The sequence below is a fragment of the Phasianus colchicus genome, chromosome 8 (assembly GCF_987193195.1).
Source record: "Phasianus colchicus chromosome 8, bPhaCol1.hap1.1, whole genome shotgun sequence".
NCBI classification, from domain to species: domain Eukaryota; kingdom Metazoa; phylum Chordata; class Aves; order Galliformes; family Phasianidae; genus Phasianus; species Phasianus colchicus.
Window position 1 is genome coordinate 2,365,694 of NC_143443.1, and position 24,340 is coordinate 2,390,033.

The 24,340-nt window shown below is 39.9% G+C and overlaps 1 protein-coding gene across 5 annotated transcripts in view; it reads right to left on the minus strand.

The window, feature by feature from the left end:
- Nucleotides 1-24,340, minus strand: part of PCDH15 (protocadherin related 15) — an 858,090-nt gene that overhangs the window by 216,530 nt on the left and 617,220 nt on the right. For all 5 annotated transcript variants that reach the window (XM_090144727.1, XM_031602523.2, XM_090144725.1 and 2 more), the window contains 5 exons: nucleotides 20,540-20,700; nucleotides 16,640-16,795; nucleotides 7,924-8,043; nucleotides 2,309-2,419; nucleotides 1,164-1,334 (listed from right to left, as the gene is read on the minus strand). In XM_090144727.1, the coding sequence (XP_090000853.1) occupies nucleotides 1,164-1,334; nucleotides 2,309-2,419; nucleotides 7,924-8,043; nucleotides 16,640-16,795; nucleotides 20,540-20,700 (719 nt within the window). The remainder of the gene's footprint in view (nucleotides 1-1,163; nucleotides 1,335-2,308; nucleotides 2,420-7,923; nucleotides 8,044-16,639; nucleotides 16,796-20,539; nucleotides 20,701-24,340) is intronic.

The window sequence follows — 24,340 nt, forward strand, 5'->3', positions numbered from 1 at the left end:
ACTCCTGCATACATTAGTGACATTTTCAGCTGGTTCTAGATTGGATGAAACAACTGTGAGACATTTTGAAACTTGCTAAGGAAGTCATCCTGTGTCAAAGAAGCAGGGCAGCTGCCCTGCAACAGGGCCCAAGCCCAGACAAAGCTGGAAGCCTAACACTCGTGGGATGGCAAAAGTCTACAAGGAACAGGACAGCAAGGCAAATAAGGCAGAGAATAGCAGGAACCTCCACACCTACAGCCTCATCCTCCCCGTCTCTTGGTCAGAGGATGCAGGACAAAGATAGTGTCCTTAGATTCAAAAGGGAAGTCATGGCCTCAATGTCAACAGTCAAAGTTAACCTAATGTCAGAGTTGATCGGGTGGGGATAAGCCCAATGATTCAACTGGGTCTGCTTTTTTTTTTTTTTTTAAAAATATGTGAATCAAAGGACATTTACCAGCACTGCTTAAGAAACTCACATAAATCTAATTAGCCAACTGCAGAGCATTTCTCCTGCTCCAATGATGCACACTTCCAGCTACCAAGCAGCCTTCTTCCCCTGTAGGGAAGACGACTTAGCGTCATCTTGCATCAGGATTTTGTAGAGCTCTCATCTCTTCTTTTTGTGATCCACTGTGCATATCCAAGGGTGAAATGACTGAATTTTATACTAATCCTAACTGATGCATTAACCAGTGTACGCAATACAAGCAGCTACATGGGATAATCACTAGTTGCTCTTTAGTGCCTCTTGACTGAAAACAGATACAATGGCAAAGAAGCTTTTCAGGGACAAACAACTAAGGCCTCCTTCCCTACAAATCTTCCCCCTGAAGCCTCTAATAATCCTGAAAAGAGGGACACGTCAAGTCCCCTCCTCCAAGTGGTTTTTCAGAATATTTCAAGATTACAACGAAGACAGAGCTAAGAAAGCAATTACACAATTTCACCAAACTTCAGCAAGACTCAGCCCCTGTCCAAGCAATAGACCACTGTACCAAAGCTAGAATTTCATCTATTCATAGAAGTATTTTAGCTCAATTTTAATCTGTTTAGCACATAAAACCTGACACAAAGCATGCACAGTCCTCCTAGTCACAGTTCTCCATTGTGTCCACAGAGAAAGACGACAACGTTACAAAACAAACATACAGAACTTAACAAAAATCAAGAGGACTTACAGGATCAGTCAGTTCTGGCAAGCTTGCTTGGTAGGTGAGAGGTCTACAGTCACGAGTATTATTCACCAAGACACAAGGAAGAAACATTGGACCCAGGTCATCCCCATCCAGCACATCCACTGTGAGGGTGGTTGTACTTGTCCTTCTCTCATGAAGATTCTGGGCTCGGTCCTGGGGAGCAAATGGGCAATATTCTGTGAGAAGTCAGAATCTACAGAAAGATTTCAAGTTAAAGGTAAGGGCAAAGTGTATAACCTTCCCAATTGTGTAGATTCTACACGATACAGAATTACGAGAACTTCAACCTCAGAGCCACAGCCTTCAATTTTCTGAACGTTCAAAAGCACAGTGAAGAGCACAAAGGCACACCCTTAAAGCCCATCTTCTATTAGGGAAATGCTAAACATACCACAAAATACATAGGAAAGCAAGTTTACATTACTTTAAAACTATCATAAAGTTGCTGCAGGGGATCCTCCTTTTCCCCATAAACGAAACAGTACCACAACAGTGGTAAACAACAGAGAAAAAGTTTTCATTTCAGCCATTAGCCAAACAAAAAACAAAAAAAAAGCTTTCACAGCCCTCAAAGGCACAAAAAGAAATTCTCCGATGACAGATATATTAGATACAGTTTAAACATCACCCTTCTCTCGGGTATGCATTATCTACTGCTAGCCACTGTGTAAAAACCTCCATATAACCACGTAGTAAGACTTGAAAGAAAAATCACCTCTTTAAAGAAAACTGCTTTTCAAACATGAAGGATACAACCAAATGGTATCCATTAAAGTCATTTGACATCAAATTAGCATTGCTAGATGTGTTAGAAGATGAACACTTAGTGACACTAGGATGCACTTTTCTGCATGGGCTGTACTTCAAATACGCAACTCGTTCCCTGCGCCAGAAGGTTGCTTTGTTCTATGCATCTTGAGCAAGCTTTTTTAACCAGCAATAATATGTCTAATCTTTCAGTGACAGAAAGCACCTAGATACATCTTAAATAGGGTCTTGAGAATAAGAGAGCATCAGACCTGGTATTTTAGAGATGCTTTTCTTCTCCTAGGAAAAAATCCATATCCGGGGACTTAAAGGCCGCCTGAGTTAGAACTATAAATGGCTATTATGAGATCTATACTTACATTTGCTTGAACAATCACAAAGTAACGAGTCTTTTCCTCATAATTTAGTCTCTCCCGCAGAACTACTGCTCCAGATAAAGTGAGAGGAATATCAAAGGTCCTGTTGGAAGTCTGCAAAAATTAAAACAGCAAGATGAAATTGAACGTGCGTCAGTGTTAAAGGACATTAAAGACTGGCCACAATGAGATACCCTATTGAATATCAAAACTGCTTGTCTTTCAGATAGAGCTTTTAAACAGTTTCCTGTTCCCTCCCTGCCCAACATACTTGATGAGAATTTCACAGTAAGTATTCTGTATGTAACAGAATTCTCTCTGGCTGTTTGCAAGTAACTTGTTACTTCTCATCAAGAACCGAAGCCTAACTCTCCTGTTTCTTATTGATTCACCGTGCTGAAAGTATGCTGATGTTCAAAAAGCTTTTCACACCTTTGTTCACACCAAAATCTTAGGACTACCAGTGTAGAACATACTTTACACTGAAGTATGGTGCTGTGGAGCAGTACAAAAACCTCTCAAAAGGAAACACTACAGAAGTACAAAGTACTATTCTTACCTTTGATAACACAAAAAGGCTCTTCCCCATTCCCATAAAATTTCAGACATTTGCATAAAAAGTACTATTTGCAGCAATTACATGATAATGACGGTTAAATCCATCATTACTGGAAGGCCCATCACAGACTCTGCCAATAATATGAGCCACAATTTGCTCATGACTGAGTTTGACAAGTTTTTGTTTGTTTGGATAAACAACTCTGGATATATAAAAAGTACCCAGTGGTACTGTGTACAGATATGTATTTATGCATACGTACACATACAGGGGAGAAGGAAGATTCTACAGAGGCAAAAAAGGAAGCTAAAATGAAAGGAAGAACCATGTAGGGCTCACTGCTTTTGTCTCCCTGTTGGGATGTGAACCATGCAAGTAACAGGTAATGTGTTTTACTATCGTAATGAAATGATGCTGTTTGTGTGTGCATGCACACTCATGCACTTGCATGGGAACTCCAGCTCACAAGTAAGATCCTCCTGGCTGCTTTAGCCCATTTCTCTCTGGTTAAAAAGGAAAGAACCAACTGGAAAAGTCTCTGCAACAGAGGATCAGCCAACGCACTCACAGAACACTGCCCTCTTTCTGGCATTCCTTGGAAAAAAGAAAAATGCACTGAAGTGGAACACTACAATCCGAACTGTTGGGAAGCATCAGTGGAATTTCAGCACAAAACCCTTCAACTTCTTCCCAAAGTGCCTGTATGTGGAGTCCCCTCTTGCTTCAGTAGGGTAGTGAATTGCAGTACCAGCTCCTTGGTGATGTGAAGTTTAACTTCCAGGTGTGAATTTGTGTCACAACTCTGAAAAATATCACATCAGATTCACCCCACACGTATCCGTGTGACTGCTCTGCAAAATCTACTTCTTGCTGCAACACAAACCACAACCAAGTTCCAAGGCAACTAAGAGATACACAAAGCAAGAGCACAGCTCAGCTGCACCTCCATCCAATACTGAAATGAGCCAGCATATGCAGGAAGTCAGGGACACTGAAAGCTCCTTTATGCTTCCTGGCAAAGAGACACTGCTTTGTTGCCTGCACACTCCGAGAGAACAGAACTGATTCTCCCTCGAAAAGCTTCAAAAAAGAAATACTAAAATGCTTTCATACATCAGTCCTTATAACACAGCATGTTCACCAAATTCAAAGCAGTGAAGCAGGCTGGAGGCTGCAGGATGGCAAGGATCGCTTCCTGATGCCAGACCTAAAATTGGCCGTTTTGGGAAAATTAGAAAGTCACTACCAGGTTGTTCATCTCCATTCCCTCAGTAGCAGAAAGATGGTGTTTCACATTATTGTCACTACCCGCTGGACTGTAAGCAGCACAAAGCCATTTGAAGAACGACACTTTTGAAATTCAGAGGATCTGAAGTGATTTACAGGGCTTTCTAAAAGATGATCTAAACACAGATGATAACACATCTGACAAAAATAGTGAAATCCCTTCTGTATCAAAGGCAGGTTTTACAGTTCAATTGAATCAGAGAATAAGGGAGGCTGTCAGAGAGCATGGGAGCTCACAAGGGCTGCTCTGTGCCTCAGCCAGTTGGAGGCCGAATATTTTCAAGGACAGAGACTGTACAACTCCTCTGGACTCCTGCTCCACTCTTTGATCACTGTCACTGGGGAAAAGAGTATGACCTAGAGCTTTTAGTTGGTATTTGCCACGTGGCATCTCGCACCTGTTACCATTTGCTCTTTCACAGCACATCTGAAAGAAGTCTGCTTTCGTCGTCTCTATAGCATGCAGTAGACAAGAGACAGAAATAAGATTTCACAAAATGGCCCGGGTTGGAAGGGACCTCAAGGATCATGAATCTCCAACCCTCTGCCATATGCAGGGCCACCAACCTCCCCATTTAATACCAGCCCAGGCTGCCCAGGGCCCCATCCAACCTTGAACACCTCCAGGGATGGACGGGGCATCCACAGCCTCTCTGGGCAGCTGTTCCAGCACCTCACCACTCTCTCTGTAAAGAACTTAATTTCCCACACATTGCTGCTTCAGCCTGATTATCAGAGACACATTCAGCTTGGATCTCTGTTGAACAGACAGTTGACGTAACAACCTCTGATGCTCAGACATTGCTCCTTCAGATTCGGCGAATCTACTCAAATCATAATTACACATTATGTTTTTAATGACCCACATTTCCAATTAGCTTTGATGTTACATGTGCAAGTTTTACGACCGCTCCTTTCTTCATGCTAGCTGCTTGTAATACAAACTGCCCTAAGTCTCAGGCCAGTATAGTGCTCTATAATGCAGCAAGATAATCTCCACACCCATCCCGAGCCACAGCCTTCCCACCTATAATAAACTGGCGTAAAAAGAAGAGCTGGTGGTGCTCTGGGCTGTGCTCTAGCCTGGGAGGCAGTAGCTCAGACAAGAGAATAAAAATAACTCCTGCAATTTTGCTATTCACTCGTGCAGGTGCACAAGAGAGGTGGCAATCTACCTTCTGTAGCAAGGCTGCATGCTCTGGAGAGCCTGGTAGACTTCACATCACTGAACCAAAACCAATGAAATATAAAGCACTATATAATTACTACACAGAGGAGAAATGTTTTATCTCCTCCCACAGATAGGATCTACTGAAAAAAATAAGAATACTGATTCATCTGTGGTAATGATGCACACACCGAAGAAGAGCAAAGCTTTGTATTATTTCCCCTCTGGAGTTTCAGCTTACACGAACCTGGTATGCCCATGCTCTCAGGTACCCAGTCACACATTTAATGCACATACCTACAAACAGCGCCAATGAAGCATAACAAAACAGGAGTATTGCTCATGTCCTTATTACAACAGAGTCTGAAATTCCAACAGATTCCTACTGGCACAGGATTAGTTTTAACTTGCGACTTCATAATGAAAGAAAATGTCACCGGGAGCATTAAGTCCGGTCATGTTTCCTTTGCATTCATGATCCACAGCTGTGAGGACTGTACATTAACTACCTGCCACGTCATTCATCTGCAGTTTTGGCATGTCATATTGGCTCCCATGGAAGCTTTGTGACATAAACCATGAAACATTGCACAGATAACATGCCGTAAGTTGCAGTGTGCTGTGGCAAAATACCACGAGGCAAGGGGAAAGTCATCAGGAGTCAACTTACTCTGCAGATGTGGACCATATGTTACAAATCAGCACAGCAACAGCATTATGCAGACCTCTAATATCATAGCAACTCAAAAAGAGTAATTGTTATCCTCACCGAACAATACAGAGAATCACAGCAAAATTAGCTCACAAGGATTGAGTCCAGAACTTTTTGGTGGATGCATTTGTCTCAACCTTCAGGTTGAACCAGAGTCCTCAGAGATCTAAAAATGACTCTGCATTTGAAGATTCTTTTGGCAAGCTAATCATCTTTTGATTCTTAAGAGCTAAGGGTTATGGCATCAATCTGTACAATAGCTAAAGGGACCAGAAAAACATCCAATATGTTTTTGCATTCATTTTTTTCTTCTTGACTTTTATATACGTTCCCATTAAACAACAAAGTATTTAAGCTAAATTGAATTCTAGATAAACCTCTTTTTTTTTTACTTTTTTTTTTTTTTCTTTTTTAATTCTTAATTGATCTTTAATGAAAATTATCAGCATTACAGCTTTTTCAAAAGCAGCAGCCTGGCACTGGTGCCGAACTACACTGGGCATCTTCAACACACAACATGGGAGGATCCTAGAAGTAGAGAAGCAAAAATATTTCTCACTATGCTGTACACCTCATTTTTGAGCATGGCAACACTTTCCCAGGTTAAGGAAGAGAATTCACTTGTAGCAGGGGTGTCTTCCTGGCAAGAAGAGAGCGGCAGTGAAGCAGCTTTACAAGTGATTTCTGTCAAGCATACACTATTACACACATAAAGGCTCTCTACAGATGAAAGAAGTAGGTTTCATTAACCTGGCATGCAACAGAAATTAGGCAAACATTTATCGAGGTGACTGACTACAGCAAAGTTGCTCCAAACAGGGGAGTCCTTCACTATTCTACATAACCTCTATGTCTATACTTAAACTGAGAATCAGATTGCTGTTGCACAAAAACATTTTGTTGCACAAAAACATTTCTACTCAACTTAGCCTTAAGTAACAGCGGAGATTTTGAATGAGAGATTGATAAATCTATTTCCTATGTACTTTCTTGCTACAGCATCAACATTATGCATGAGATGAATAGATTATCAGGTTAGCATACTTAAATTATCACACCACCTGATCCCCAGTAACAATGGTCTTAGTCTATGGCAAAACATTCCTTGGTTTTCAAAAAAGCACTGCTAAAATAATTTTAATTTTTCAAGAAAATGCATATGGATGCTTCAAATAGATCACTCATGCAAAAAAGCATTGCAATAGAGAAATTCACAAATCTGAGCCTAAAGAACATGTATTTTAATACCTCAAACTTTTTGTCTCTAAACTGACACGCCTGTACAGACCACAGACATAGAACATTACTGTTCCATTTTAGTAATATATATTTCTTTTTCCAAGTGGCTTTAATAAAAAAAAAAACCCACAAAACTCTCTCTCTCCCTCTCTCTCTATATATATAAGCAGCTCCATATAGGAAGACAGAACGTCTCTCATGAGAAACTTAGCAGTGACTATGAATACATATCTTAGCTATGAATGCATTACTGCAAGTGTGGAGGAATGAACACAACTCTCTGTCACAGACAGAAAACACATGCCAAAAAACAGAAGGTGTGTGAACAACACTAGAAAAGATGGGATGATTGATGCTTGAGTGTGATAGCTGATAGTAGCACGGCATTGAAAAGAAAGATAAATTTGGGTGAGCTTATGGGCCAAGCGAGGTGGATAGAATAATCTACACTGGAAATAAGTTTAAAATTTCAAGTTTAGAATTTATGATGTCCAACAGCAGCCACTTATTCCTTCCTTATTTCAACATCACTATACATATATATATATATATATCATAAGCAAATACAAATAAACTTATTTATATACACACAGAGATATATGTTTTTATATTAAAATATATATGCAGAAAGGAAAAAAAGTAAAGGCACATACTTTGTCATTAGGATTGTACTGGATGACATACTCTATCTGGCCATTTGGACCATCATCGATGTCAGTAGCACCATTGTTTCCAGAAAATCCTGTAAAGATGGTTGTTCCAACTGGAGTCAACTGCAAGACCAGGGGAAGAAAAATGCATGTTAAAACTCCATGGCATAGAAGAAACTATTAAAGATTCATGTGTGAAAGGCATTCATTTTTTTCCCATTGTCCTAGTATGTATGTCACGGCCACTGTTCTCTTCTCTCCTTTATTCAGCCTGGAAAGCCATGAATGAGCAAGATTTAGACACAATATACTCAGACCCAGCTTTAACTGATGCCAAGGGTCACACAGAGCGAAAGAAATTTCCATTTTTATTACACAGATCCTATGCATCAGGGCAGCTCCGTGTGTTTTACAAAAGGTGAAGATGAAAATAAAAAAAAAGTATTCATTAAATAAACATAAATAGATAAAAAGCTACCTTTTCAGACCTGGGAAGGGAAATTAAAATGACCTGTAAGGCAAACAGAACTTACTCAGCACTCATGAGAGCACTGACAACACCAAATAACACCTGCACACACAAAAGCACACAGCTTTATGGCTTTAAATATAGACAGGAATATTTCTCCAATACGCTGTTGGCAGAAACCGAATACTCACAAAATTACATGTTGAAACTTCATCAATTTCTAACTGTCCTAGGGTAGACAAGCTGCATGAAATTGACACCTACTGACATTAAAGATGTGAGAAATTTTTTTTTTTTCTCCAAGGAGGTGGTGGAGTCAACGTCCTTGGAGATGTTCAAGAAATTTCCTGGGCTCCATCAAAAGAGGGGTGGCCAGCAGGGACAGAGAGGTGATTGTTCCCCTCTACTCTGCTCTTGTGAGGCCCCATCTGGAGTACTGCATCCAAGTGTGGAGCCCCCAGTACAAGAAAGACAGGGAGCTGTTGGAGAGGGTCCAGAGGAGGGCCACGAAGATGATCAGGGGACTGGAGCACCTCCCCTATGAGGACAGGCTGAAAGAGCTGGGCTTGTTCAGCCTGGAGAAAAGAAGGCTGCGGGGTGACCTCATTGCAGCCTTTCAGTACCTAAAGGGAGCCTACAAACAGGAGGGGAATCAACTCTTTGAAAGGAGAGATAACTGCAGGACAAGGGGAAATGGTTTTAAGCTGAGGGAAGGGAGATTTAGGTTGGACGTCAGGGGGAAATTCTTTACGGAGAGAGTGGTGAGGTGCTGGAACAGCTGCCCAGGGAGGTTGTGGATGCCCCGTCCCTGGAGGTGTTCAAGGCCAGATTGGATGGGGCCCTGGGCAGCCTGGTCTAGCATTAGGTGGGATGGTTGGTGGCCCTGCATGTGGCAGGGGGTTGGAGATTCACGATCCTTGAGGTCCCTTCCAACCCTGGCAATTCTGTGATTCTGTGAAATGTGTAGATGTTGTACTACAGGACATGGGTTAGTGGGAAATACTGGTGATAGGTGGATGGTTGGACCGGTTGATCTCAAACGCCTTTTACAACCTTGGTGATTCTATGATTCTGTATTCTAAAGACAAAAAAAAACCCAACCCTTTCGCAAGCTGACATTTCTGACTTTTAATATTCAGAAAGCTTTGTGAGTAATCCACCTGAGCACCAAATGAACAAACAGCCCTGGATCTGACATCATTCACAGCTGTACCCCCTGCTGCTGTCCTCTCACCGTGCCAGAATGCCCGGCCCCTGCCTGCACACACAGGTCCAGTCCACTTTACTTCCTCGCCACGAGTTGCTGCACATCTTAAAAACCACGGGGTATGAAAAATTTTCAAGTGCTGTATGAAGAGAAGGTGGCAAAGGATAATGGCTCATTCGGACATTTGTTGCAAACGTGGACTGCTATTTAATTTTCACACTTAATGGTTCATAACTTGAAGCGAGTTTAGGAGGAAATAGGTAGCTGTCAGACATTCATAGCTCCCAGTCTGTTGTCAATTTATAAACCTGCTAATTACTTAAAGCCGTTTAATAGCTGACAGTGTCCTCTGAGAAATATTTTCACAGCTCCGAATACTGAAGCTTTGAAGTAAAAAACATCACTTCCAAAGCTTTAAGTTACAACTGTCACAGGGCTTAACTTCTGCAGCACCCACACTTAGGGCACGGTGATCATCTGTAGCTCTCTGGCTACAAACTGGCTTACTGCTGGCACAGGCAATGGAAGCAACCCACACATAGGCTGTAAGCTGGTTCCATGGGGCTGCTAACTGCTCCTAAGGCAGCGAGCTGACCCTCATTGCTGTGCAACTCTTTGCCTTGCACTTCGCCTGGGTGCAGCAGCCTGTAGGGAACGGGGGGGAGGCAGTACATGCACTGACTGATGGTAGGAAACCAGACCCCTCTGTTGTGTTTATGGGATCCTGACAGAGTGCAGATAACTGACTGTGGATGCCCCATCCCTGCAGGCATTCGAGGCCAGGCTGGATGTGGCTCTGGGCAGCCTGGTCAAGTGGTTGGTGACCCTGCACATAGCAGGGGGGTTGAAATCAGATGAGCATGTGGTCCTTTTCAAGCCAGGCCATTCTACGATGCTATGATTCTATGATAATGAAGGAGACAGCTGTAAAAATGAAAGAGTAGCATAAATCAGAATTACAGTTGTGTGCCCTTGCAGTCAAAAGATGCTGCACCCAAAGTAGTTGGCTACAGACACGCAGGCCTTCACGAACCTGACAAGCAGAGGTCCAGTTTCCCTATGTTTTCTTTTGTGCACTACAAATATTAGAATGGAGACTGAAGAAAATCCCGTATCACTCACTATTCCTGAAAACTGGAAAAAAAAATAACACATCTACTCAGTTTTCCAGCCTGTCTGAGATTTCATAGCAAAGAACAGCTCAGCCTCTGGAAACATTTAGAGCATCTGACCTCCTTGCCCCAAATTCAATATGTAATCATTTCACAGGCACTCTGCACGTAAAGCTACACTATGCCTATACCCCAAGGTCTCTCATACTGTGACAATTTACTCTAGCAGCATCACAACACACCTCAGCCACCCCAAAAGCAGTGAGCCACCTGGGGCCCTCCCAGGGCAGAGCAAAATTAAATAAATGTGATGAGCTTACAAACAGCTTTAGGAAAGCACATTCAACAATGCATATAAACCTTGCCAGGAAAGCTAGGGAGAAATCTCCTGATACACTCCAGTGTAACACATCAACTTCTGAACTTGTCTTGGAGGATTAAGCAAACCACAGACTTGCTCTGTGTTTCATTTTGGGCTGTGGAGGGCACAGTTGAGAACTCAGTTAATTGTATGCACCGTGACCATATATATGGCTGTTCTTTATCAACATAAATGAGTCCCACTATTCTTGTTTTAAAAAGGATTATTTGCATTTACAGCCCTTTAGAAGCTACAACCTTAAGAATAAAGACATGGGAACTAAAGGTATGTTTTTCTTCTGAATATTATAGAGGTGTCTGTAAGACACACAAAAAAGCTGGAAACACTGAAACAGGCATAGGAATTTTAACCCCAGTGTCTCTCCTTTATTTCAGTAGAATTTCCCCCCTACAGACCTTCCCATGGACTTCCCAACTCTGCTAGCAAAACCTGCACAAGCTTCAATGATCCAACATTCAATGGTCCAATCTTCAGTAAAGCCTGCATCTGCCAAAAACAACTCTACTGGATTACAACAATTAAATCACAAGAAATTAAGTGACAGACTGCAAATTTCTCAAGTTCTACAGAACCACCACATCTATAATTCTGCGCATCTGAATCAGACCCACATCAAAACTGAATTAATCAATTGATAATCTAATCAAGCAGTAAATCCTACCCCCCTGACCCTGCCAAGCAGGCATGCAAGAGGAAGCAACCAAGCCTACATGTTCAGCATGAAAAGAATTTTGTTCCTATTCTGAAGTTGCTAATTTGAGATTATATTTACACAAAAAAACAGACAGAAGCAAGTTTCAGGCACCAGTCAAGGCTTGCACTTGAACACCATGCTTCCTTTGGCAACAGAATTTCTTCACAGGTTGAAAATGACAGATTGGGTGGAAAAATCTTCTGACATCAAGTATTCTGGGACACTGGGGAGGAGGATCTTTGGCTCCTTTGGTTTGCTTCTCCTTTCCAGTAGGTGCCAAAAATAGCTCCAAAAAGTGCCATTTGAGCCTCCAGAGCCCAATTTGTCCCACTTCCCATTAGACGTAACTGCCTCGAGAAATACTTTGGTCATGATTTTTTTCTCTGTATTAAATGTAAGTATCTCCTACAGAAAGGAACACAGTAAACTGATGTTTGAGCACTGCGAGTTCCTGAGCTTATTCAAGATGGAATCATAAAGAAAAACAGATACTAGCATTAGCATCGATGTAAGGATCATCTCAGTGAGAATTCAGTGTGTTGAAAAGGAACTGTGATGACAAGAAACAAGTAAGATTTCAAACGAACGTAATTAAAACACAGAGAGGAAAAGCATACGATAAATCTTACTCTTCCACAGCCAGCAACATTAATGCTTATAAATTTCCTTCCACGTGATTTATGTCTCTTAGAAATCTAGATGCAGACAGGAACGTTGAACGTTTCCATAAAACATCTTGAAAAGAAGTTTTCTTATTATTGCCTATTTACAAAGCTAAAAAGGAGTAATTTTTCACCGTGGCCCTAAAGAGCAGACCACAGAATTACAGTTGATCATTCTGAGCTAATACTCTTTTGATGATGTCTACCTGCCAAGATTAATTGTTTCAACACCATATGGAAAAAAGTGTGAATAATCACACCAGAAGCAAAGAAAATTCGGGACAAGACAGCACAAAGCCAGACTTTTAAGACAGCTGAAGTTATGCTTATTTTGCAAGGACTTACTATCTCTGCCAACTTACAGGAAAAGAATTAAGCCTAAAATAATGGTTTACAAGTGAAAAATTACTGTAAGCATGTAATTGTACGTGCGTGTATTAAAGCAACACTGACTTCAAAGAGCACTCTGCTAACTTCACCAACTTTTCCGAATAAAACCTGATACCACTACTGAGATTAACAAAACATCACAAACTCAAGTAAGGCCCATGTGAAAAATGTATATTTTCTAAGAACACAGGCAATGCAGTTGTATTTAGATGAATTTGCTCAGATCCATTCAGCTGAACACAAAACAGCCAACATGACCTCTGTCTCAGCATTACAAGATTTTAGTTTCTAGTCCCCATATCAGGCTACGCGTTTTTAAAAGCCTTGGGGCAATACCTTTGTCTGTACAGTGTTAGTTGAGCTGCACAATTCTTCCCTATTTCAAAAAAAACTGCATGCTTTTCAGCCTGTCAGAATGTTATTTGGGTATACTGCAATAACAAATATCTTTAGGTCACTAATACACATGGTCGAATGCAGCCCTGGGCTAATGTCATCTCGTCAGGAATTTTTTCTAAATAATGATGTGACATGTTCATACGAATAAATATATGTGAGTAAATACAAAGAAAATAACCTTTTACTGTATTTCTAATGGTCGGAAAATATTTAGCATGAACCTTAAATAACTAGTTTCTGCTTTAACGAGGAGATTCATAAGGCTGTGGATAGCAGTTAGATTTGGTGTTGGCTGAGATGCTCACATGTTTTCTGCCTTGATAAAGTTGATGAAAGGGCTAAGCTTAGCTCCTAACAGCTCTGTTTGTGCTTTGCTAAGCTATCTGAATTATTTCCAATTCAGTTTCATAACCCAGAAGATTACAAATAGTCAATAGTTTAATTATACAACTTAATTTTCTTGTTAGCAAAATATCAATTAATTTCAAGCAGATCGATCTTTTGTGTCTGCATTAGATCCTTACTATGACCATCAGGACCAGAAACAGTGGAGATTTTAAATTTGTATATATAAATATAATAAAAAAAATACAAACACACATGGATATATGCACACATGTACACGCACAAGTGAGAATAGCTGCATCTACATGTCTACATACTCACAAGTACAAGTAAACTGCTTCTTTTGCTTGACTTTGAGATGCCAGAAAATAGGTAATAATCATGAAATTTTCTATTCCTGAACTGAAAGATGACTTCAAAAATCAAGTATTTCTGAAATTACATCCATGCTATTCCTGATGCTGTGAAAGATGTGTACAACAATATGGAAAAGTCCAATACATCCAATGATGCTTCTTGTAGTATTAATTTTAAAATGCACGCATTCAAAAGAAAACGGGAAAGGAAAACTGGTTAAGAGCGATTACATACACTGCTTTCATCCTACCACACTTTATAGCTACAAGTGGAAGGAGCTTGGCTGAGTGAACACGGTGCATGCTTCCCTGTGCTTACACCTGAGCATCTGTAAGGGCCACTGACAGAAAATTCAATGGATCTGCAAAGTCCTCCCTCTGTCTGGGTACAGACATCCTCCTTTTCTAACCAACTGAGTGTAAAAAACTGAGATACACTCGGCTATAAACCAAGATGAATACTGCCCTACCAAATCTAGCTCCATCTAAGCTCTCAGAAAAAGAGAAACTTAATTTTAAACAATATCTTCATGAAAAGTCATGTGAAACTAGGATTTACGATGGAATTAAAATAACCCCCACCTTCCTTTACAAATGTTTTTCAGTATGTTGTGGGCAGATCAATATTAGACAGAAGAAGCACTCCATTTCTCCAAAATATGATTTACCACCTGACATTTCTGGTACCGAAAACCCACCCAATCAAGTAAAACCCAGTATTTACAGGCATTAAGTGGCATTACAGCTACCAGAAATTATTAAAATAGCTTTGACTATCTTTGGAAATCTAAAACCAAAGAGAATTGAAAACCACCACTTGCCCCCTCTCCAGTGTAGTTAAATCCACTAGTGGCACTGCCAATTTCTAGCAGGATAACACATCATTGAACACATAGTCATTCACTGAAACCTTCAAGGAAGCCTGAGATGTTTTGTGAGCTTATTTTTTTTCGTTAATTAATGAGAACATGAACCCAGGGGGTGATCCTGAATGGCACAGTGGTGCCACGACAGAAGACAGAAGCCTAACAGTGATAAAATGAAACAAAGCAGCTAATTATATTGAGCTGGTGAAAAGAGTAAGATTGCATTTCACTCAACAATAATGCAAATAAATGAGCGCAGATATTTGAAACATATAAAGCCACTAAATATGAAGCATTCTAAATGGCACATTTTTCTCTCTGCCTTTTGGACTTTTAAGTATGGAAAATCCTCGCTTCCTTCATCACGGAATCACAGAATAGCAGGGCTTGGAAGGGACCTCCAGAGATCATCTCGTCCAATGCCTCTGCTAAAGCAGGTCACATAGGTAGGCTTCCAGACCGCTCTTGAATATCCCCAGTTAAGGAAATGTTGGGTTTTCCTTCATTTTTAATCTTAATACTTCGAGCTTCATTAGTTCAGAACTGATCAAACAACTTCTGCCCTCCTTTCCCTGGGGACTATTGGATTTCCTGAACACCACCTGCCTGCATGCTTGGTCACTTAAAGCAATGTAGTGATCATAACAGAACATATGGTCACAGTAAAAAAACAGAACTCCCCAACACACTGAATAATCACTATGATATGTAACTGGTTTAATTGCTTAACTAATGATAGTGAAGACGGAAGAAAAACCTGTCTATCTTTAATTTCTATCTGGACACTTCCACTTCATAGAATCACAGAACGGTTTGGGTTGGAAGGGACCTTTAAGTTCACCTAGTTCCAACCCCCTGCTATAGGCAGGGACACCCTCCTCTAGCCCAGGTTGCTCACAGCCCCATCCAGCCTGGCCTGGAGTGCTTCCAGGGATGGGGCATCCACAGCTTCTCTGGGCAACCTGTTCCAGTGTCTCTTCACCCTCACAGTAAAGAATTTCTTCCTAACATCTACTCTAAATCTACCCTCTTACAGCTTAAAGCCACTTCCCACCATCCTGTCACTATCTGCCCTTATAAAAAGTCCCTCTTCAACTTTCCTGTATGCCCCTTCAGGTACTGGAAGACCACAAATACTTCCTGTTTCTCATTACTGTAGCTCACAAATACTAATTTACTGCAAACACACGTCCTTTGTGTTGTTTACTCACAGATTATTTAATACCTAGGAGAATAAGAAACGCAATTTTAAAGTGAAATGAAATATTATTTGCTCAAAAGAAAAAAACACACACAAAACCTTCAAATAATATGGACAAGTCCAATCCATAGATTTCTACTGTATTAGAATAAGAGAACAAAATACTTCAGTTCACAGGTACCATTTAATAAACAGCAGTAGTCTGAACTTTACAGGCTACAAGGTTCTTAATAAAAACTTTTGACCTACACTTATTTTTCATAAATAAATTTGCTTTACTTTCAGTCATGTTGATAAAGCTGCAAAACGCAGTAGAACATTTTGTAAACGTAACATAAACCAATGCCTTACTCCTTCAGACACAGCTTCACAAAACTCCATCTATTATATGCATTCTGGTGGAAGGCATGCTGATCTTTGTAACTGTTAGGAATCAGGAAGAGTAGCTCTCATGCTAAAAACTTCAGGATATTGGCTGTGCTGCGTTTCTCCAAATTGACACAAATGAAGGTATTTAAAAGCTACTGCATTTATTGGGTTTTCGAACAAGAAGTGAAAGAAGTTGGCTTCTCACAACAAACAAATAATATATAAGAAAAAGGAACGAAAGAAAGAAGAAAAGGAATCAATTCTGACCTCGTTTACTGCCACGTAATATCGCTGCTGCTGGAACTGAGGTGAGTTATCATTCCTGTCTCTCACCACGATCCGTACCTCATGGTTGATAATGGTGCCAACCTTTTTGTTAACACACTGCACTTGCACCACAATGGACTGGATGGACATTGGAGGCTGTAATCAAAAATACGCATTGTTAATATAGGCAAATATGAACCGAATGAAGAGTTAAATGTTACACCAATGTTAATACTGCTCAGGATCCTCTGTAGCCCATCAGTCTGCGTGATGCTTGATGCTGTACTTTGTCATTCTAGATTCAGAAAGCTTCTCCAAAAGCATCCTGACTACAGCTCACGCTGGAAGTGTTTCACACAGACCTCGTCTCACAGCTGTACTGTGCAGGCTGAGCTCTGCCAACTGAACGTGCTAACACAAAGATAACAGAGCATCTAAAAATCCTCAGCAAGATTAGCTTTTCACACCTTTCTCAGGAATGAAAAAAAAAAAACCCACACATTTTGACTGAATAATTGTTAGGTTCTTCAATAATCAATTCCATTTCAATAATCAATTCCATTTCAATAATCATTTGATACCTAGAAAACGTCACACATTTTAACTTCTGATTGCTTAGTATTTGAACTGAATGGTCAAGTCAAAAATAAATTAAATATTCTACCACTTGCATGTATCAAGTAATTTAAAAACAACTCAGTCACCTCTAAGTGAAGACCATCCAAAGCCCTCTTGTTTTTATTACAGTGAAGGCCACAATATTCAGATAAAATAAACTTCCTTTTTGATTTAGTATCTGATGCGCAGCAGAAAGCAAGAACGCATTGAAAGGGACAAACCAACAAAACTCTGTATTTATTAACCTCAAAGCCTTCAAAAGAATAAACAACTCAAAAGCATAATTTAAAAATGCCTATGTACTCTACAGCACAATGAACACAAACAGGTTTTTGTATTGAGATCCCGAGACTCACAATTATACCATAATTATATATCTGCATAATTACGCTTTCACTCGTTCTAAGTGCAACAATTTCTCTGAGTGATTGATTTTTTCAAGTTTTACTACAATGGATTGTAGAACCATACGGTTTCTTTACCCCGTAGGCTGCGGTACTGATCAGTTTTTAAAGAGTCAGTAGGCATGGGAAAAGAAGGATTTATGCTGTTGCTGAGATCTTACACGAAAATCTAATCTTCCCTCACCTCCTTAGACTCAGCTTTCTCAGCAATCAGGTTCCCTAACCCTAATCCATCCGGGAGTTGGTTCCCTTTGCTGTAAAAATCTGCAGCCAATGACAAGGTGGTTCTACTTTCAACAGAAGTAGGAACACGTCAAATATAGTCACTAACTTAAAAATTAAGATTTGAGCATTATCGTTTCTATTTTTCAAGCTGGCATTCTTTGCAAGCTTCCAGAACAGAATTTTTAACCCATTTTAATATATTTAAAACGCAACTGAGGTTATCTGCTGCTTTTAGTAACACCTACGAAAACCACAGCTGTCTGTAGCAGCATATAAGCAAATACACAAAGTGCTGGATTTGCAACCATCACTTGGTCTTTTTGATAAAGTCATGGAAAAAAACCCACAGTTTTTTGCCTCTGCTGAAGTATGACCAGTGTAGGGCTATTTTCACATGTAATTTCTGCTTGGTCAGTGCCTAGCTATAAAATCATTCTTTAAATGAACACATGTTGTTTTCACGATTTACAAGCAATGAATGTAAATACCTAACAGCACAATATATATTTAATCACACTGGGGACAAATTATTCTAACACACTGCAGCAGCTCGCTTCCTCTCCATCTCTATTTATTTTTCCCAAGCACTTGAAGCTTTGGTAAAAAAGTCTGGAATTGTCTTTCTATCTGATTTTGTTTGGAAAACATATTGTCATTCTTGGTGAAAATCAATCAACGGGATCTAATAAATTTCTTTCAAGAAAAGTAATAAAAAAAAATGAGACCAGGTTATCTGGTTCAGCAGAGAGATGACAGGCAGGGTTACAGGAGAAAAATGGGAAGGGAATCCAGATTTATTGCGTGCAATCACATATGCTCCATTTGTGACTGAGACTCCAATTCCTGCTCCGTAATCGAAACTTGAATTTCAAGGATTGAATTAATAAAAAAAACCAAATTCTATTGGAACTACTAGGATTCACGTAATTTTCACTTGAGAAATGAAAAACACAGCTTTTTTTTTTTGTTAAACAAGCAAAGGAAAGACAAAAATTGCACATGCCATTGGGAGTTCTGTATAGGTCTGCTTCCAACGGTTGGAAACAACCTTTAGATAGGAACCATATCAATCAAGTCCATGGTATAAGCTTCACATATTCAATTGACCATTGGGCTGAGTTTCCATGGGTTGCTTTCATTTTCTTTAACGTATAACTCGATTGAGATTGAGACCCCAGAAGTTAAGTACAGTGGGGATCACACCCAAAATATCAGTTGTCCTAAATTACATTTTTTCTTTTCATATTCTAACACATTGAAACGAGCACAAGTAATTTTACTCAGCATTGCAGTACTAGGGATCAAAACGTATATAATCCTCTTTCTGCAGATACTAGGCTTTTCTCAATTTTGGTTCATTGTAAAAATGAGGAAATAATCCCTTAAAAACAAATGGAAAATCAATATTAACTTTACGTAAGTTAAACAAACATATACTGTACATTTATTTCCTTGTGGTCTGAGTCATTTTGCAAAGAACATTTTGCAAAGAACAACACTCTGAAGTGCCTTTATTCATGATGATATACAGCATTTATGAGTTTGGCTAGACTGTTACTGAACTAGTGCTGCTGCAAAGGCAGCTGGGTATTTGGCACTTGATGCACTGGGATTTCCTTGCCCCATCACGTCCATTCTGCCATGTTTTGCACTGCAAACCTTTGCTTCACATATTAAGTTTGTGAACGAAAGCTATTTTAAGCCCAGCTAAATTCAATTAGCTTCAAATAAAATAAAATAAAATGGAAAGGGAAATACATTTGCACGTTGTTTTTGAAAACACCCCAGAATAAATGGAGAAGACAAACCAATTATCAAGCTAATATAAAATAAACTGATGCACTCCATGGAGAACTTCACGTGATCTTTGAATCACTCTTTCCATGTTGATTACAGTCATTTGTGAGTTAGTTTTTCTTGCAGCTTCTGCTAAACTGTAGTATATGCTGCAGCCTAACAGTAAAACAATATCTGCATTTTTAAAAAGCATTTCCCTCAAACAAAATTGGTACAGATGATAATGCTCATTTCATGTTTTTAGAAAGAAAAAAAAATGTGGCCTGACAACATTCACCTAATGCTAATAGGAAAAAGCATACCACACCAATTTAATGCTGCCTTCAAAACAAATACACAAACAACCCCCCCTTAAACTAGCAGATTCTTATATGAGCACATCAAGCTTTAGGTGTGCTCTAAACAACACTCTGAACTGTAGTGTATTTAGCTCCATTGCTTTTTCTCCCATCTCACAAGCTATGTACGCAGCTAGAGCAAGCTTTTGCTAAAAGACACTAAGTGTAAAAGCGTCATGGAGTGAGCAGCACTTCACCTCCCAGACCGAAGCAGCAAAGCAAAAATTCTCCTAATTCAATAAACAGTCGAGTTTGGTTCCATATCTATTTCTGCGGATACACGGTCATTTGTTCTTGTCTTTACTCTTGTCTTTGCCCACGTGTAACTTTCATGACCAAATTTCACCACGCTCCTAAGTGAGTTCTAAACAAATAATCGATTCTGTTTGCAGTCATCTGGGGACAACACATTATATTACAGCAATTCTTATGTTCACGATCATCCTGTAAGTACACACAGATTCAGAAAATGAAGTCTACGGGGAGAAAAGAAAACAAACCACAGGCTCCAAACTTACATCTCTGTCCAGAACTCGGCCAGTGCTGTTTAAGTACAACCTCTGGCTGATGGGATCAAGGATCACCCAGTAATCAACGTTGTCCTTTAAGGAGAGCTCAATGGTGGGGTCTGGCCCTGCTGCTGTCCCTTTGATCAGCATATTGTCAACCAGGATGGTGCCTGCAAAAACAAAAGGCACACAGGGAGGAATTTTATGTATGCATTAACATTTTTTATGTATTTTGATAACAATAGCAACACTAAAAAATACCAGAAACCTCAATTAGGAAGCTGTTTTTTATATCTCGAGTGATGATTAAGCCTGAGCCTGATTATCTGTAACAAAAAACTGTCTCTGACACTGACGTTTTTTCATACAGTACTACAAAAAAACACAAATTGCAGTAACTTATGTTGAAGAAGTGATCCACCAGGAATACCTATTTAAAATGATGAGTTTTTTCTTATTCGATTAATCATTACCCAATCTTAACTCAAAGGAATGCACTTTTGCATAGCAAGGAGAATGAGAAAAGGTACAATTACAGACACCTGTCTTAGAGCTTTACAAGAACACATTAATTAGTGGGATACTAATTAATGCCAAACATCTTTTTCAACATATGTAACATGCTTTTTCTTTTCTCCTGTCCCATCATGCCGGTTAGATGCCTTGCCCAACAGCTTGTCTAGCCAGTTAACAGTATCCACGACACACCATTTCCTCTGTGAAATTCCAACTTCCTTTCTAAATGTTAAGCATTACTGACTACCAGAAATGTTCCACTGCGGAGCCTTAGATGGGCAAGCAAAGTATTTATATCAACAGTATCATTAATTATTGGTCTTATTGTTTTTTCAGTTTTATTAAGGAGAACACAACTGTAAGGGTTCCTCGATTATTCTGGAATTCCTGTTTTAGAGATGACAGTAAGAACACCACCAAACATCAGCAACTTCAGAACAAGCGCAGTCTTCAAGTCAGAAGAAAAATACCATGAGCCATGTGACAAAAAACAGTTTTAGGATGTGACCTGTTGTGCAATAGGTTCTGTACAATTTTACCCCAAGCCAGTGGAAGCAGCGTACAGCTTACCTTAGATCACCACCTTTTTTTTTTTTTTTTAACAGAAAGATAATTTCACCACGAAAAACAAGCTGACTGCCAGCACTGCAATGGTTCTAAGCATTTCTGTTCCATTACCAATAAAATCCACCAGTCTGTACGTTGCCCTCATTATTATATGATGCCCTCAATGATGACGCAAAGAAAGGTCAGCAATGAAAACTAGAGATTGTCTGAATAAAAGATGCCCCAAAAACAGCCTTTCCCCCCAAAATAAGTCAAGATAATGAACACCACTGTCACCATAATGATTGAAGCGCTTCCATTTCTTACAGTCTTGATGTTCAAACCTAAATGTTAAGTCTAAGTTCTGGCCATGTCTTTGGACTGCAATGCCTCAAAATGGAGGAAAGGGTTGCAAAACAGTAGTATATAGCAAACATTCTACCTGCCATTTGTATGTAGATCACTCAAAAAATAATATCTTCTCTTTATTTGCATGTAAGCTACAACAGATACAAAGAACACAGCAACACTATTTGATAAAGCAAATTCTCAGCTATCAAACACTATATTTCAACATAGTCACCACCATCAGTCTGTTCACACAGATCAGCTCATCAAGATATGCTTCATTTCACGGTGTGACAGTTGTGCTTGCTTGGCCTTCTGGAACAAGGTTTGACTTTCACATAGCTGTTGTCACTGCTAAACATACCACCCGCCACCTCACTGTGCTCACAACCACTGTTTGGTCTCCGTAAATGTTCAAGCAAGCATTGATGAACATCAGTGGGCGCCATTTTTTCTGCATGGAGGAATTCAATGACACCTTTGCTTCTTATGCATTTCCACATCAGACACCATTTTGTCAGATCATCCCTCTACTGACATCTGTCACATGGCGACAAAGTGGAATATGGGTGGGAAGGTCCAGCCTCTACTACCATTCACCTATGATGTCATGGGCCAACATAATAAAATAGACAGCATTACTTTCAGAGCAGCCCTTGTAGGTAGCTTTTGCACTGTATTAACTCATTGCTCCAAGGAGGTTTCATCCTCCTTTGTAGAGTTTCTAGAAAACTGGCTTATGTCAAACTCAATCTTAAGGAACGGCTACAATAATCAAACAATGACTCAAATGTTTAGCATGGCTCAAAAAAGTTATTCCAATTACAGAATTTCTTTTTAATACTTAATCAACTTAGAAGTGTGATGTAATGATGAATTTTGTATGGTCTCCAGTAAGATGCTGCTACTTAACCGACCTCGCTGCTTTCAATTCTGCACTCAATTTGTCTCTCCCCTGTTACCCTCCATAAAAGCTATCTGCTCAATTTAACAACATACTTCTGTTTGGTTTTCATACAGCAATTCTTTTGTTCTTCAAAACAGACTGGGCTTTCTTCAGGTATTCATAAGGCACTCATACTCTCTCATCAAGAGACAGTAGTGTGCCAGTAAGTCTTTTAAAACTGATTTTTAAAGTATTATTTCTATAATGTACGATCCAACATTGCTGTGTTTTTTTTGTGTTGGTTTTCCATCAATTAACTTGTTTCAGTTCTTTCATCCTGCCCTCTGTCCTTAGATAAAATGCCAGGGGGCTAAACTACTAGCAAAGAATCTGATTACATGCAGACTCTGTGACGACTGTGCAGACAACTTGCCCATACGCTCACTGTACATGCAAAAGCAAACACATATCTTAATATCTGAAAGGGTTGATAACTGCAGGACAAGGGGAAATGGTTTTAAGCTGAGGGAAGGGAGATTTAGGTTGGACGTCAGGGGGAAGTTCTTTACAGAGAGAGTGGTGAGATGCTGGAACAGCTGCCCAGAGAAGCTGTGGATGCCCCGTCCCTGGAGGTGTTCAAGGCCAGGTTGGATGGGGCCCTGGGCAGCCTGGTCTAGCATTAGGTGGGAAGGTTGGTGGCCCTGCATGTGGCAGGGGGGTTGGAGATTCATGATCCTTGAGGTCCCTTCCAACCCTGGCCATTCTGTGATTCTGTGATCTGCAATGCACTAACACAGTAACTTTCATAATCTTCTTGTGAAAAGCCTAAACAATGTTCTAGATGAAATCAAGTCTTTGCCTTGTTAGAAAAACAGCGTATCTTCTCCTGGAACTTAATTGGAATTTCCATTTTACTCTACCTGGGGCATGGTTGTTCAAAGTCCACAGAGAGCACCGGAGTAAGGATCCTGCAAACCACACTGAGGATGGAGGGAGTCCATATAAATAAATGCCTATTCCACACATCTCATTTACACTCCAGATAAGCAAATGTTTAATATCTTTCAGCACAATACCTTCCTTTCAGTCTTGTGTGTAGAGGTCATTGATAAGGACAGCTGAAGCTATAGTTAATGTTTTTTTCCTGGCTTTTTTTTTTTGCTAGCTAATTAAGAAAAGACTGATGTGAAAGTTAAGATTTCACATCAACACAAGTAGAGCAATATGTAGAACAGCTTTTCATCTTCTGTGGACACCAGAACTGGACTGCTTCTTCACCTCCTCTGACACCGGATGATCACTGAGGTGTCATGTGGGAAGATTATACAAATTGGCAATGGATTACAAAGGGATTAGTCTCAAGGGATCAAAGCCAAGTGAGCTGCTAGCTAAAAGCAACAACAGAAACACCACCATCACAACAAACACAGAAACAACCTACCAAAAAAAGAACAGTTTTCAGGTGTAAAATGATTCTTTTGAAATAATGATACTTACTCACGAAAGCTATCTGA